This window comes from Halichoerus grypus, chromosome 1 (assembly GCF_964656455.1).
Source record: "Halichoerus grypus chromosome 1, mHalGry1.hap1.1, whole genome shotgun sequence".
NCBI lineage: Eukaryota > Metazoa > Chordata > Mammalia > Carnivora > Phocidae > Halichoerus > Halichoerus grypus.
The window spans coordinates 187,473,934-187,487,793 of record NC_135712.1 but is presented as its reverse complement, the minus strand read 5'-3'; the positions used below and the strand labels follow the sequence as shown (position 1 = coordinate 187,487,793).

Below are 13,860 nucleotides of genomic sequence, written 5' to 3'. Positions count from 1 at the left end.
AATGTGACTTTGAAGACCATACTGTATTTAACCAATTAGGAACAAATTATGATCCATTAAAAAAATATATTTGTTGATTTTATTTTATTTTGCTTTAGCAGTCTTCATTAATAATTATTTTAGTCTATTTACTTGTTTGTTTTGCTTTTTCCTTTCCTTCCAAAGTCTTCCTTTATCAACCACACTACTTTTCAGTTGTGAATTTGGAAGAAAATAAAACCAAAACTCACCTCATAATAATAGTCCCCTGGTCTGTATGCTGTGGAATGTGATGCCTGTTGTCATTCACATCCTTTCATTCTACACCTGCAGGCCTGCCCCAGGAGGTGTGAATCACTGTCCACTTGCCCAGAGGTATCAAGTCATGGACCTCAGGTCACACAACCAATACAAAGCCAGAACTGGAATCAGATTCTTTGGACATAAATCCCAGATTTCTTGGCTAAAATTTTCTCTTATCTTTTTTTTTCTCTCTTATTTTTTCCCCCTTCTTGCCCCTTTAAAGCTACTTGTTGTTCTTTCTGGAAAGCAAACATTTGTTAGTGTCTGCTCGGTGCTGGTACTCAGGTGGATGGAGCTGGGAATAGAAAATCAAATTAAGTGAAGGATGAGCCCCGCCTTCAGGAAGCTGTCAGCCCAGTCAGGGAGACAGGTGTTTAAGCAGGTCGTGCTATGACAGAGGGTGCATTACAGGTAGCACCTGGTGACACTGGGGGGGATGAAGACCTCTGACTTACTTCAACTTGGAGGACTCCCTCCCCGAAGCCTGGATTTCCTCAGTGGACCAACCACCTGTGTTGCCCTCTGAGCTTCAGCTAGTGACAAGGCAGAGACTGGTGTAGGGAGGAACAAGAGAGTGATGAGTTAGCAGATATTTGGGATGGCCAGTTTCATTGGGGTGGTTGGGGAGAGCCTCTTGTAGCTGAGATCTGAAGAGGGAGAACCCACCCTGCAAGGATCAGACTGAGGAGCATTCTAGACAGAGGGGACAGGGCCAGGGCCAAAGTGAAAAGACCCAAGAGTATCTGAGGAAGAAGGAGGAGGAAGGCTGGCGAGGCCGGACTGTGGTGAACCATGGGAATCGTGGCAGTACGAATCTGCAGAGGGCCTTGGCCCAGATCCTGGAGAACTGCTAACCAGGCGTGTGTTGTGATTAGATTTACCTTTTGAAGGATCATGCTAACCCAGTGGTTCTCACTGTCAGAATCACCAGGGAGCTTTCAAACATCCAGATGCCCAGATCCTATCTCAGGTCAGTCAGAACAGTATTTCATCATTGTTGTTGTTTGTTTTTCTTGCTCTTTTAAAGCTGATTAAAGGTGATGCCAGTACTTGGAGGGTACAGTAGACAAAGTAGGGAAGCCGGTTAGGTGAGGCTGTTGGAGGTCGTTTAGGTTCAGAGTGATGGTAGGCTAGGCAGCAGAATGGAGGAGCTGGAGAGAGGTATGTTTAGGAGGTAGAATCTTCTGGACTTTCTTTTTTTTTTTTTTTTAAAGATTTTATTTATTTATTTAATTGACAGAGAGAGAGACAGCGTGAGGGGGAACACAAGTAGGGGAAGTGGGAGAGGGAGAAGCAGGCCTCCCGCCGAGCAGGGAGCCCGACGCGGGGCTCGATCCCAGGACCCCAGGATCATGACCTGAGCTGAAGGCAGTTGCTTAACCGACTGAGCCACCCAGGCGCCCCTCTTCTGGACTTTTCTGATATCATCATATGTGGGTGTGGAAAGAAAATAATTCCTGGGTTGGGTGGAAATTAATTCCTGGTCTACTGGGTGGAAAGATGTTACCATATTACTGAAATGACAAATTGGGGTGGGGGAGCTTATGCTTGGCTGGATTTAGCTTGGAACCCTGATACTGTTGGTCTGTCTGTAACCAGAAGTAACTGTACTTGTATCTTTATGTGTGTTTCTGGGTACCAGCAGGGCATGCCTTCCCCTTTGGGGTAAGAGTAGCTATGGCTAGTTTTATAGAATCCTGGGTATGTTAGGCACTGTGCTGAACATTCATTTAATCCTCTTAACAACCCTGTGGGGTTAGGGGGCAGTAATCATTTTTTTACAGATGAGGAAACTGAGGCACAGTGAAATTGTAATTCACTTTCACATGATCACCAACTGTCAAGTGGAAGAGGGGTTTTGAACCTGGGTCTACCAACCTGGTTTCAAAAACTCTGCTTAACCCCTATGCTAGTCTTATACATGCAAGTTTCTGATGAGTTCATCACAGGAGATGCATGCTCATTGTTTTCCAAGAAGTGATTTATTCTCAGGTCATTATCAATGACAGTTTTCACAAGATAAACCTCTTCCTGGTTAAATATTACCTATACCTCCCCTACTGGGGCCATTTTTTTTCAAGTGAGCTGCTGGAGGAATTGGAAGATCCTGAGCACTGTTGCCTAAATAAGTAGACTGCATGCTCTATGAAGAAATCGTATCATTTTCTCAAAGGAGAGAAAGTTGGCCCAGTTCCCAATGATTGCTGGGAACAAACTTTCTGGTTTTCCATTTTGTTCTGCTACAAATAACACGTTCTATCAGTCAAGACCTGCTGGGAAAGATTTTGTCTTTCCTCATTGCAATTTAATTTTATCCTCTGTTGAACTCAGGTGCATTTTCCATACAAAGCTGAAGTGTTCAGTTAGCATTAATCTGTGTCCTTCCTGAGATGGGGCTGGCCCTCCTGTAGACTATCACGTACTTGAAAGGAATTTTCCTAATTTATAGATTTGAAGACATTTGTACACTTAAATAATTTCTTGTATCCCCCAAAACATTGCTTAACTAAGGCTCTTAAATCAGATACTCCAACGTTAATGATAGTATCCTGAAAACAATTTTCACTGGTTTGTTGGTGGATGACATGGGATGTTTAAATGAGTTAATGGATTGAGTCCTGAGGCCAGTGATGGCATAAAGTCCCATTTACAGTATCGGGCACCAAATCCTTCACATAAGTGTGTGGTTTGGAATAGGGAATGCCCCATGAGATATTGCTTGGGAAAAGTGGATTGATACTTAATGAATCTTCAGAGGCTACACTATGGGAGCAATCATCCAGTGCTCTAAAAGAGGCACAGAGAAGAAATGCCCCTTCCAAAAGAAAAGGTGTGAAGTGTGTAATTAGTCTGCACTTAGCTTGGTTGCTGTGAATCAGAAGCAGCAGCTGCTCACACTGGTGCATTTTGCTGTGCACCTTGCCCAGGGACATCTTTCTTGGAGAAAGCCTTGGGTTTGCTGCTGAAATTTATCGTTTTCCTATGTTTGTTCAAACATAAAAGCTACTGAAAATGCTTTGTCCCAGAATTGATTATGGATGGCTGTTTGCTCCATTTGGGGTTTGCTCACTATTTTTGCCAAATTTCCTGGTTGGAACTTGGATTTTAAACATACTGCTTCCCCTCAAACTCTAGAAGCTGTGATGCAACATAGCATTCAGGTCTGTGAGAGGCAAGAACCTGTTCAGAGGGGTGGGGACTGCCTTGAAGAGCTGATACAGCAGTGTAAGGAAAATGGTGACGTGTGGATTTTTTAGGGAGGCCAGTGCCCTCATCTCCCTGTGGGAATGAGCACTGGACTGTCAGATCCGTGAGGAGGAGGTCTGTGATTTGTTCCGTGCCGTAGCCCAGCCCCTAGTTCTTGGCATGTGGTTATCTACTGCTGCATAACAGATAACCACAAGCTTAGCAGCTGAAACCACACGCATTTATCATCTCATAGTTTCTGTGACCCCCCCTGCTTCCTGGTTTCTAAGCAGGCTGCAATCAAAGTGTCAGCCAGTATTGAGGTCTCATCTGAAAGTTCAGCTGGGGAAGGATTCACTTCCTCAAGGGCTCTTTGAATGAGGTCCTCAGTTTCCTTCTGGCTGTTGGCCAGAGCCCACCATCAGTTCCTCACCATATGGGCTTCTTTAGCATGGCTGTTTACTTCACCAAAGTGTGCAAGCCAAGGAAACCATAGTGAGAGCAAGATGGAGGTTAGAATCTCTTATAACCTAATCATTGAAGGGTGTCTTTTTTGGCTCGGCTACATTCTACTTGTTAAAAGGAAGCTGCTAGATCCAGCCCATCCTCAAAGGGAGGAGATTACACAAGGGCCTAAAAACCTGGAGCTGGGGATCGTTGAGGGCCATCTTAGTGTCAGCCCACTACAGCATGCAGTTGGCACACGGCACATAGTTATTGAATGAATGAGTATAAGACCTGCGTTCTTGCCATTTAGGCCAAGGGCATCATTCCATTTTCCCATCACCTCTTTATAGAACTGTAAGATGAGCAAGGTCATTTTAATATTTTATATATAGTACCTACATGGTATTTACAGAGTCTTCCCCCATCCCTCATACCACCGTCTGGATGCTTCATTTATTTCCAACCTGATGACCTTACCTACTTCTAAGGAGGAATGTTTTCAAGAGAAGGATCAATCTGGTGACCCCTTTGATCCGATATGCCTCATCTTCTATATTTTTCTTGCTGCACACATGGTAGGGATTTAAAGCAGTCCCCACACAGTGCTTTCTGGATTCAGAGTCTTTTGTAAATGGACTGCCCTAAGCAGCTTTTTGCTTCGGGGAATGAGAAAGCCAGGGTGAGAGTTCACATGTAATGTGTTTTGGTTGAAGCCACTTGCTCCCTGTGGAAGCAGTCCGCTCTGCTTTCTCCCCTAAGACTTTGATATTGTTGGGGCTTTTCAGTGCATGGCAGGATTATTAACAAGAGAAAGGCCAAGTTGTCCAGCACTGCCACACTGAATCGAGAGAAACTTGCAGGCGAGAGTCACTGAACCTGAAATAAGCTTCTCTTGCCCTAGGCTTCCCCAGATTGCATGCCCCTTTTTTTCCCCCCTTAAATTCAAAAATCATAACAATATCCATGTGAAATGGTTTGCACTCTAGCCTAAGACTCTCGGTCCTACTTTGCTAGGTTGGGTTTTTTTGGTTTTTTTTTTTTTTTTTTGCCTCTTTCCAGTTCAAGAGCAACCTTTACTTTGAGAAGTCTGGCAGGGGTGGGACAGACAGGTTCTGTGTCTCTGTTTAGAACTGCAGTAAAGGCTTCCCCACTACCTTCTTGGCTCTGAAACACAATGCATTAAAAAGACAAAGAAGGACAAAAATCACCATGTGGAAGTTCCATTCGTCAGGTGCCCCAGCCTGCCCATTTTCTCTCTCTCTCTCTCCTGCCTTGGCTTTGAAATTGAGTTTTTGAGTGAGTCCAAAGCCAGAGGAAATGGCATTGTCTACTCAGTCCGGGACAGTTTGATCCTCATGAAAAGGAGAAATCGCCTGCATTGACAATAGGCAAGGATGCTGCTGGCAAGATCCGCAGTAGTGCAGATTTGCTACTGGGCCTCGCTGTCACCCTGCTGGGTTAGTTTTTCCAGTAATAGACTCCTCCAAGCCAAGTCTGACAATTAAGTGGTAAATACTCTGGTGAGCAGGAGTGGTGGGAGCAGAGGGATAGAGAAGGTCCGTTTAAGTAGACCAAGAGCATTAAATTCATTTCCTCCATGGCCTTCTCTGGCCACGCATCTCAATACCCTGGAGATGAATAACTTGTAAATTGACTGGTTTCCACTAATGTTATGAATTAACAGTAAGTAAGCTGTGTCATTGCTCCAGCTCCATGGGTGGGGGGGAGTGAATTCTATTAGCATTTATAATTGTGTTGCCTTTTCATATTAATTCCTTCCCTCATCTGTTGATGGAAACCAGTCCCAAGAGGGTGTCCCGTCAAGTGCCGGAAAATGCATGATGATACAGGGCCATACCCTCCCTCCCCACTCTCCCACCCCCCCACCCAGGAGCTCTTGCCTCTCTTGTGAGATGCATCTGTAATGTTCGGCATATCTATGAGATAAGGCTTAAAGTATGATTCTGGAAATCTATTATTCAAAGTTAAACCAGTCCTCCTAGCCAGGAGTCCACACTTGGTGACTTGCCTTTAGTTGGCTGGGAGACTAAAATCCCTCCTTCCATGAAAGTCCCTATAGCTTCACAGAGCTCCTTTTTCCTTTGCCATGCCTCATTCTGGATTGGGTCTCTGTTTTCTCTCTGACCTTATTCCATGGCACTTGGGGGTGCTAAATACACCAAGACCTCTGATACTGCCTTTTGTGATCCCATAGCAGCAGCAACAGTCAGGAGACAATAGAAAACATCGTTGGGATGTCAAAAGAGAAAAAAAGAAATTTCTCCCATCGGACACTGAGGCTGTAGGCTGTACATGAAGAAAAGCCCTATTTGTGAATATTTATAAGGAAAGTCAGGAGAAGAACAGTGTTTTCAGTGTGGATCAGTGGGTTAGTGGTTTGATGCTATGCTTGTCTCCTTGAACATAGACATATTTCCTAAGTTATCGACCAGCGTTTAATTTATTAATAAAGAAATCTGGTCTGTGTTCTGTCTCTGCGTCGGGCTTAGCCAAAATGCAGTTTGTGAACATGGCCAAGTTATGAATGATTTGAGCCAGGAAGCTCTTGAAGGCAACTTGAATCAAAATGTGGTGAGTGGTAACCAAGGTGTTGAGGTCAGAATGAAAGAAGCTGAGGCATCCTTGTTACGTGGCTCTTTAGGTTAGAGCTGTGGGAGGAAGAGGAGAATCAGATCTGAAATCAGATCTCCTGAGAAGTGCCTGCCCTTGTCCTGATCAGAGGACACAGTTACCCACTGACCCTCGGAGGGGCTGGATCATTGCCTCTGCAGTTCAGGAAGGCCAAACAGGTCCTGCTGTTCGTCACTTTCCTTTGCAGGCACGGTTCAATGGTGTAGCCATTCACTCCCAGCAGGCATAAATCCTTTTTCCCACAAGAGGATATTGGCTGGATGTGTATAGGACTAAAGGCGCGATGTTGGATTCAAGGCAAGCAGGTTGTCTTGGTCATTCTAGTTAGCAGATGGCCAGGACTTGAGAGATTGAAGATAATCAGGATCCAAGTCAAGGGCCAAATGGCACAGTGGACTGGAAAAGTAGATGGCGGCAGATATCTGAACGCTGGGGCCTCTCTGCTTCCGTTTCATCTTGCTTCCAGCAGGAGAGACCACAAGGTCCTCCTAAGGGCCTGGATTCCAGACACAGCTCTAGAGATTATTGATAACTTGGTTACGAATCTGATAGTTGGTTCAGTCCTTAACATGGTCTATTTTTTGGAAAGAGAATGTTATGAAGATTAGATTTCATCAGGCATTCCTATGAATTTGGCCTTTTGCCCAAACGTACGTGTCACGGTTTTGTGAATTGCTGATGTCTCTGTGTAGTTTGTTATATCTGAAGACAACTTAAAGGCTTTAATTCAGAGCCCTCTGTTGCGGGCATGCCGTCCTTTTGAAGATGACTAATGCCACGAAAGCTGCTCTGAAATGGAAGGGCCAGGAGCTAAGTTTTGCTGTGAGAGCACAAACCACAGGGGAAGGTGGCTGGGTAAGGCGGGGAGGAAGGGGGTTCCATTTCTTCGAGGCCATTTTAAGCTCATTTGTGCAATTGCCACCTTCTCAGTATTACTGCACAACTCCTTTGATCTCGGAGTGGAAGGTGGCAAATTTCAAGAGCCAGGAAACCTCCTCATGTGGCTTTAAAAGGAGCAGGGCATTATGAAGTTGAGTGGATGTCAAATAAAACATAAATTTGGATCTTTTGAAATGTGAGCTCAAGTAGGTATTACTTTTAGAGCCAAGTACATTGAGAAGTTCAGGGATGAAATTGCTGTCATTTGACACTCATTTAAATGTGACCGTTTGGGTCAGGTTGTTGCCCAGTCATCTCCATCCCTCTTGAATGTTGCATTTGGATTCAGTGTGACACTCCAAGCTTTGCGCATGTAATCCTTAGGACAGCATTATGAAATTATATCCCCATTTTACAGGTGAGGACACGGAAGCTCTAAGGGTTCATCCCTGACTCGAAATTTCATTTTTCCCCCCACCCCTTGCCCCCTCTACTCTGGATTGAGACCAGAATGTAAATACGGGTTGCTCAAATAGCCTTCTTCACTGTAGGCATATTTCAAAGCTGTCCAAATTGCTTAGCTTATGTTTGTGAATTTTTTTTTTTTAAGTGACAAATTGATTGAAACAGTAAATGGAAGGGATTATTTCAGTTAGGGTGGTGCCTTTACTGGAACAAACCCACTTATTAGCATGCTATTTGGATTCCCACCCTGAGTTTTGGAACCAAGACACAGACTGGAGAGTAAGCTCAGTATTATTAGTAAGTTACTTGGACCAGCCAATAATAATCTCTGTTATTTTCTCCCCTTCTCCTGATCCGTCTTCTCAACTCCAGCCATGGAAACTAGCAGTGGGGCCTGTGGAGGTGAATGGGCATTGTAGAAGGTGTTTTCATGTATGGGGTTGCTTAAAGTCTGGGGTCAAGCCTTTGAGCTTGAATGAGACCAGACCTGAGTAATCAGACATGGAGATACTGTAGCCAGAGGTGGTCAGAAAGTAAACCTGCATTAGGTTGCCTGGTTATTTTCCTCTTGTATGAGCTCCAAATGTTACTGGTAGGTTTAAGTCATGTGGGGTTAGGAACATTTTCTTTGAGTTTTCTCATCATCAAATAAGACTGAATGCATTAAAAGGTCCCCCTGACTACAAAACATCGCCCCCCCCACCGTTGGGATTGAAAATTAAAGTGTCTGTGAAATATTGCCCTGGTAGAGGAGGGGGAACATGGTTTTTGCGAAATGCATGAGTTAATTAGGTTGAGGGTAGATGCTGTGTCTTGGTATGTGGAGTCTCACTGAGAAACCTTTATGACAAATCATAAGCAAAGCGTATTGGTTAAGAAAATTATTGGCATCATAGTCTGTCCCCAATCCTTCACTTCTACACACACTCATAGAAACTCTAATAGCTAAATTTTCTGCTGTATTAAATGATCCAGATTAGTTAACATAACAATTATTTTATTGCTTTATGACTCTGTAGGTTAGCTGGTCAGTTCTTCTGGTTGGGACCTGTTTGGGTGGTCTCTGCAGACTTCAGGTAGTTCTTCTGAGGCTGGCGAGTCTGGAACGACCTCAGCGGGGACTGCCTGTCTGCTCCATGTTGTCTCATCCTCCAGGAGACTAGCCTGGGATTCTTCAGCTGGTGGTCTCAGGATTCCAAAGAGTAACAAGAGAGGATAAACCTCTGGCAGGCAAGCCCTATATCATGTTCCCCAATGTCCCACTGGCCAAAGCAAGTGATGTGGTCAAGCCCAGTTTCAAAGAGGGGAGAAGCTGATAGACCCTCTTGATGGGAGGAGTGGCCAAGTAAAAGCTCAGAGATATGTGTGACAGGGATGGCGGGAGTTTGTGGCCCTTTTGCCATTTCCCACAGATGTGAGAGTAACTACGGGAAGTTGAACTGGCATAAACTTCTCTGCCAGACTGAATCTGGACAAGGGAGAAGGAAGACCATGTTTTTGTCTCTAACTTCAATTTGATATGGGATATTTCTCTCAGCTCTTACTTTATTCTTTCACTTTGGAAACTTGGCCACATTTACTGGTAGACTCACTTGTCTTGCATTCTTGAGTTGTGATTCCATTTTTGACCAGGTTTTTAAAATATTGGTAAGTATTTGCTATGGTGTAAATATGAATGTTTCACTTCGGTGTATTTTTTGTGAATGTTTGCCTTTCAAGAATGTTTTGTGCTCAACCGGTACGTTAAAGCCCTGGCTAGGGCTTCCTGTCAGGCAATTTGGAGGTACGCTAATGCCAACTCCCAGAATTCCACCGTTGTGATCTGATACACACTCGGTTCTTATTCATTGATCGTTTTTTAAGTACCTGTAGTGTTTACGGTGTACTACCAAATTCCACCTCACTTTATTAGTCTGTAAACATAACACCATACCTAATGGTACCTGTATTTGAATTTAGTCATAACTCAGGGCTCCAGACATTAATAGGTAATCACTGTTACCTCATAGAGCACGTAACCCAAATTTCTCAACCTCAACTTCTGCCCCATGGACACCTGGGCCAGGTAATTTCTTGCTGTGTGGGGTCCTATTCTGAACATTATGACATTTTTAGCAGCAGCCCTGCCTCTATCCATGTGATGCTAGTAGCCCCTCCCTCTTCAAGCCTACTTGTGACAACCAACAATGTCTGCAGTCATGGCCCAATGTCCCCTGGGTGGGGTAGGGAGTGGGAGATAGGTAAAATCCACCTCCAGTTGAGAACCACTACTCTCACTTGGAGATGCTGAAGCAGAGAAGAGAAAGAAATGCATGAAGTATGGGTATTGTCTGAGAGCAAACTAGGAGCAGCAACCCAACGGACAATTTGTAAGGGGCGGGGGGAGGAATGTGGAAAATTTTCAGTTACCTTAAAATTTTCACCTAACATGGTGCTGAATTAACTAGGAGACATCAAGTTGGGTCTTGCTACACGTTGAAAGGTTCACCAGTATCACAACTTCATTATGTTAGAAGTGGATTAAATAAAAATATCACCCCTGGAAAAAAATTCAGGAGATATGCTGACCACAGAGAATGGATTTTGGAAAACTATTTGGGAAAAGTTAGTCATCCACAAAAGTAGAGAAAAGTATATCAAGATGCACTCGATATGCCTCATTTAAGGTCATAAATGATTGATTGAGTGCCAGTCTCACTGCATCTATGCCCTGCTCGCTGCCTGAATGGCTATCCACTCCTGGTTTATTTTGGAGTAAAATCTAGATGTAATTTCATTTCATTTTATTTATAAATACTTCAGTAACGTGTCTAAAAGTACCTCAAAACCAAAATTACAGTATGCTGGTGGAATTGTAGCCTTCTAGAAAGGGCAAGAATGAGAATTTGTGCTGAGTAATATCAGAAAGTTAGGGAAAAATGGGTAAGAGGCTTGACTTTGGGGGAATTAAAAACCCCAGGGGAAATGAAGTTGGGAGACAGTTTCTCTTCAGGCTCCCCTCCTGTCCTGTCCTCCCCTCTCCTGCTTTGACTCTTAGAAATTCCTCTTATAGTATGGGGTAAAGCACAGGAGACTGGGAGCCTTAGAAAGGAGAGGGGGCTGGCAGGGCACAGATCCATTTTCCAAAAAGGAGAGAAAAAAAAACACATCACAAGAAGGTATTGAAATATTCAGTCAATGATGGATTACTCTTTGATGACTTTCAATGACTTTTTAGCAGATCCAGGTGTACTTTTAATAAAACAAAAGCAAGAGGGAAGTCTTGCAGTTGCTTTTTAAGATTTTACTGGGGCTGTGGTATTTCTCTCCTGTTCTAATGTATTCTGAGAAGTTTCTTTCTTTTGATTTAGACTTCCTCACTTGATTTTATGATATCGTAAATCTCTTGTGTTTGGTGAGAGCCATGGTCTATGGAAGACCTACACAGCCTGCTAGATAACATCTATTTTCCCCCCTTCTCTTCAGAAGATTAAACTGAGGCTGTTGTGTCTGATGCCAGAATAGATTTAACCAATCATGTTTCCTTTACATGTAGGTCAGTCCAAGGGACAATTCCGCACTGGATCCTATTATCCATGGGTTGAAGGGCGTCGTACATCATGGTAAGTAAGCCACGCACGCTTCTTTTTACTGGGATGTGAAGAGCTAAGGTCTCCACCTAAAGGAAGAGGGTTATCTTGCAGAGGACAGAGGGTGACACCCATTCCTCATCCTCTAATATTGAAGGGCATTAGAGTCATTATTTGATGGGTAAAGAGCATGCCCATTTATTACCTGCAAATGGATTTGGGTTAACAGTAAGCAATTTGTTTCTCTTCAGGTACCACTTTGAATGCCTATGTTATAAATCAAAGCACCCTAAGATGTACTATTGGTATGCACTGAACCTGCCACTGTCTCCTGTCTCTCTTAAAAATATTCTTCTTTCAAATATCTTTGCATTAATAAATTTCTTGATTTGCCTCTCAGATTTAGGGAAAAAAATGTAAGTAGCTGTGACAAGTCATTAAACTTTGCCGCGTGTGAGCAAGCATCATCAGCTGCTAGCGTGGAGAAAGCTAGGCCGTGTTCTGGGCAGCAGACGTCTTATCCTCAGACATAAAACTGGGAGAGAAAGTAAGATAAATGGGTTCTCTCTTTCCCAACTGGTTTTTATTGGAGGAATTTCCCTGCAACTTAATTATCGGCAATGCATCATTACCTATGACATCAGAATCCTCTAATTTCAAAAGTACCCTTGTCACAGGGAGGTGTGGAGTCTTGGAGGTAATGCAGTGATTTGCAAAGTTTTAATAATCTAATTAGGATTCCAAAGACATTGACAGAAATAGCATTAGTAACCATAATAAATCTCCCCTTCATCTCCACAGCTGTGATAAAACATCTTCACACCTTTCTGGGAGGACTGTCTTTCGACATTAGCCAACTCTGCAGAGCTTAACAGACATCTTACCCCATTTCTCTCAGGGAAACTAAAACCAGTTGTCAGCGTGCGGATACTCAGTTGATCAAACCCCTTCCAGAAATCCATAGTGTAGACTGAGTTTGGGGGGTTTGAAATGTAGTAAATGATGAGTAGATCTTCATTCCCCCTGACTTTTTGTCCTGTTTTAAAACAAACACACCATGGAGAGTTCTAGAATCTTCGAAATAGGTACCTATTCTTCGGTCAGAGAGGAAGCGCTCCACCAGCTATGGCCTTTAAGTAGATCTGTGTGTTCTTATTTCCGCAATGATAATTGAAGGAGATTCCGAATGTTAAAGGTAAGCAAAGGCTTCTGTTAGCTCCCAGATCCCCAAATCTCTGTGAACTCGCTGCGTAGTCATCATTTGGTTCATGGGCTCTCTGCTAACATAATCGTGTTATCCTTGCTCAGTATCCACAATTACCCTTCCAGAGGCTGTTCTGTATATGCTCTTCTATGTTTCCCTGTTGCTGGGAGGGTGGCAGAGATGCCTGGGATGTGGTTTCAACACTACTTCCTAATGGAGAAGTCAGAGGAGACCTACCAGAAATAATTCCCTGCAAAAGGGAGTTTACTTACTTATACAGTAGAAGTGTGGCAGGCCCCCTGTGTGTGATTGAGAGACGCGCAGGGAGGTGTCTGGAAGGGAGGTGAGGCAAGGTGCTGCCTCTCTTTTCCCCTCCAGCCTGCCTGGGGTGGCTCTCCCTCCCAGCTTTTGCATTTGCTGTTTCTGCTGCTTCTGTCCAGAAAGTTCTTGCCTTAGCTCATCACAAGGGTGTCTCCCTTTATTATTTCAGGTCTCAGTTCAGATTCATGCCTCCTCAGAAAGTTCTTTCTTTATTATCCTATCAAATGCCCCACCCGCTCCCCACTCCCACGGCTCCCTGTCATGTCATCCTAAGTTCCTTTCTTTGAACCACTTAAAAGTATCTGAAATAACTGTGTGTTTTATTTACTCATGTATCACCTACTAAAGTGTCAGCCTCGGGAGGGCAAGACGCCCTGAGTGTGTGGTAAATAACAAGACGCTCCGTAAATGTTAGCCAAGTCAGATAAACCTACAAATAAGTGAAAATATCAAAATATAGAATTGGAAGAAGAGGAGGAGAAACCAAAGGCCACTTGAGTTTTGCTTTGACTGGGAAGAGTAAGGAGTAAGAGAACATCTTGGAAATCTGACTTTGTCCCCACCCCCAGTTCTCCGGCTGTTGCTGACTTCATTGTGGTAACAGTCCTCCCTTTTGTTGTTCTTCCAACAGAGAATGAACATTTGAAATGGCTAAAACAACTTTTGTTGGAACTAGAAGCATTTTCAAGTTGAAGGTTCTGTGAGGGAATTGAATGATCTGTTAATTTGATGGGACATAAATAATCGTGCCCTTCACAGAATCTCTGGCTTGGAAATGATGATAGAAATGTGTACAAAGGAAAAATCAATATGAATTTCTGTTACAGTTCAGAATTGGTTTTATTTCTTCAGCTC

At 43.6% G+C, this 13,860-nt stretch overlaps 1 protein-coding gene across 3 annotated transcripts in view; it reads left to right on the top strand.

Annotated features, from left to right (window-relative positions):
• PTPRG (protein tyrosine phosphatase receptor type G) overlaps positions 1–13,860 on the top strand; it is a 689,740-nt gene that overhangs the window by 515,323 nt on the left and 160,557 nt on the right. For all 3 annotated transcript variants that reach the window (XM_078076474.1, XM_078076466.1, XM_078076463.1), the window contains exon 6: positions 11,447–11,513. In XM_078076474.1, the coding sequence (XP_077932600.1) occupies positions 11,447–11,513 (67 nt within the window). The remainder of the gene's footprint in view (positions 1–11,446; positions 11,514–13,860) is intronic.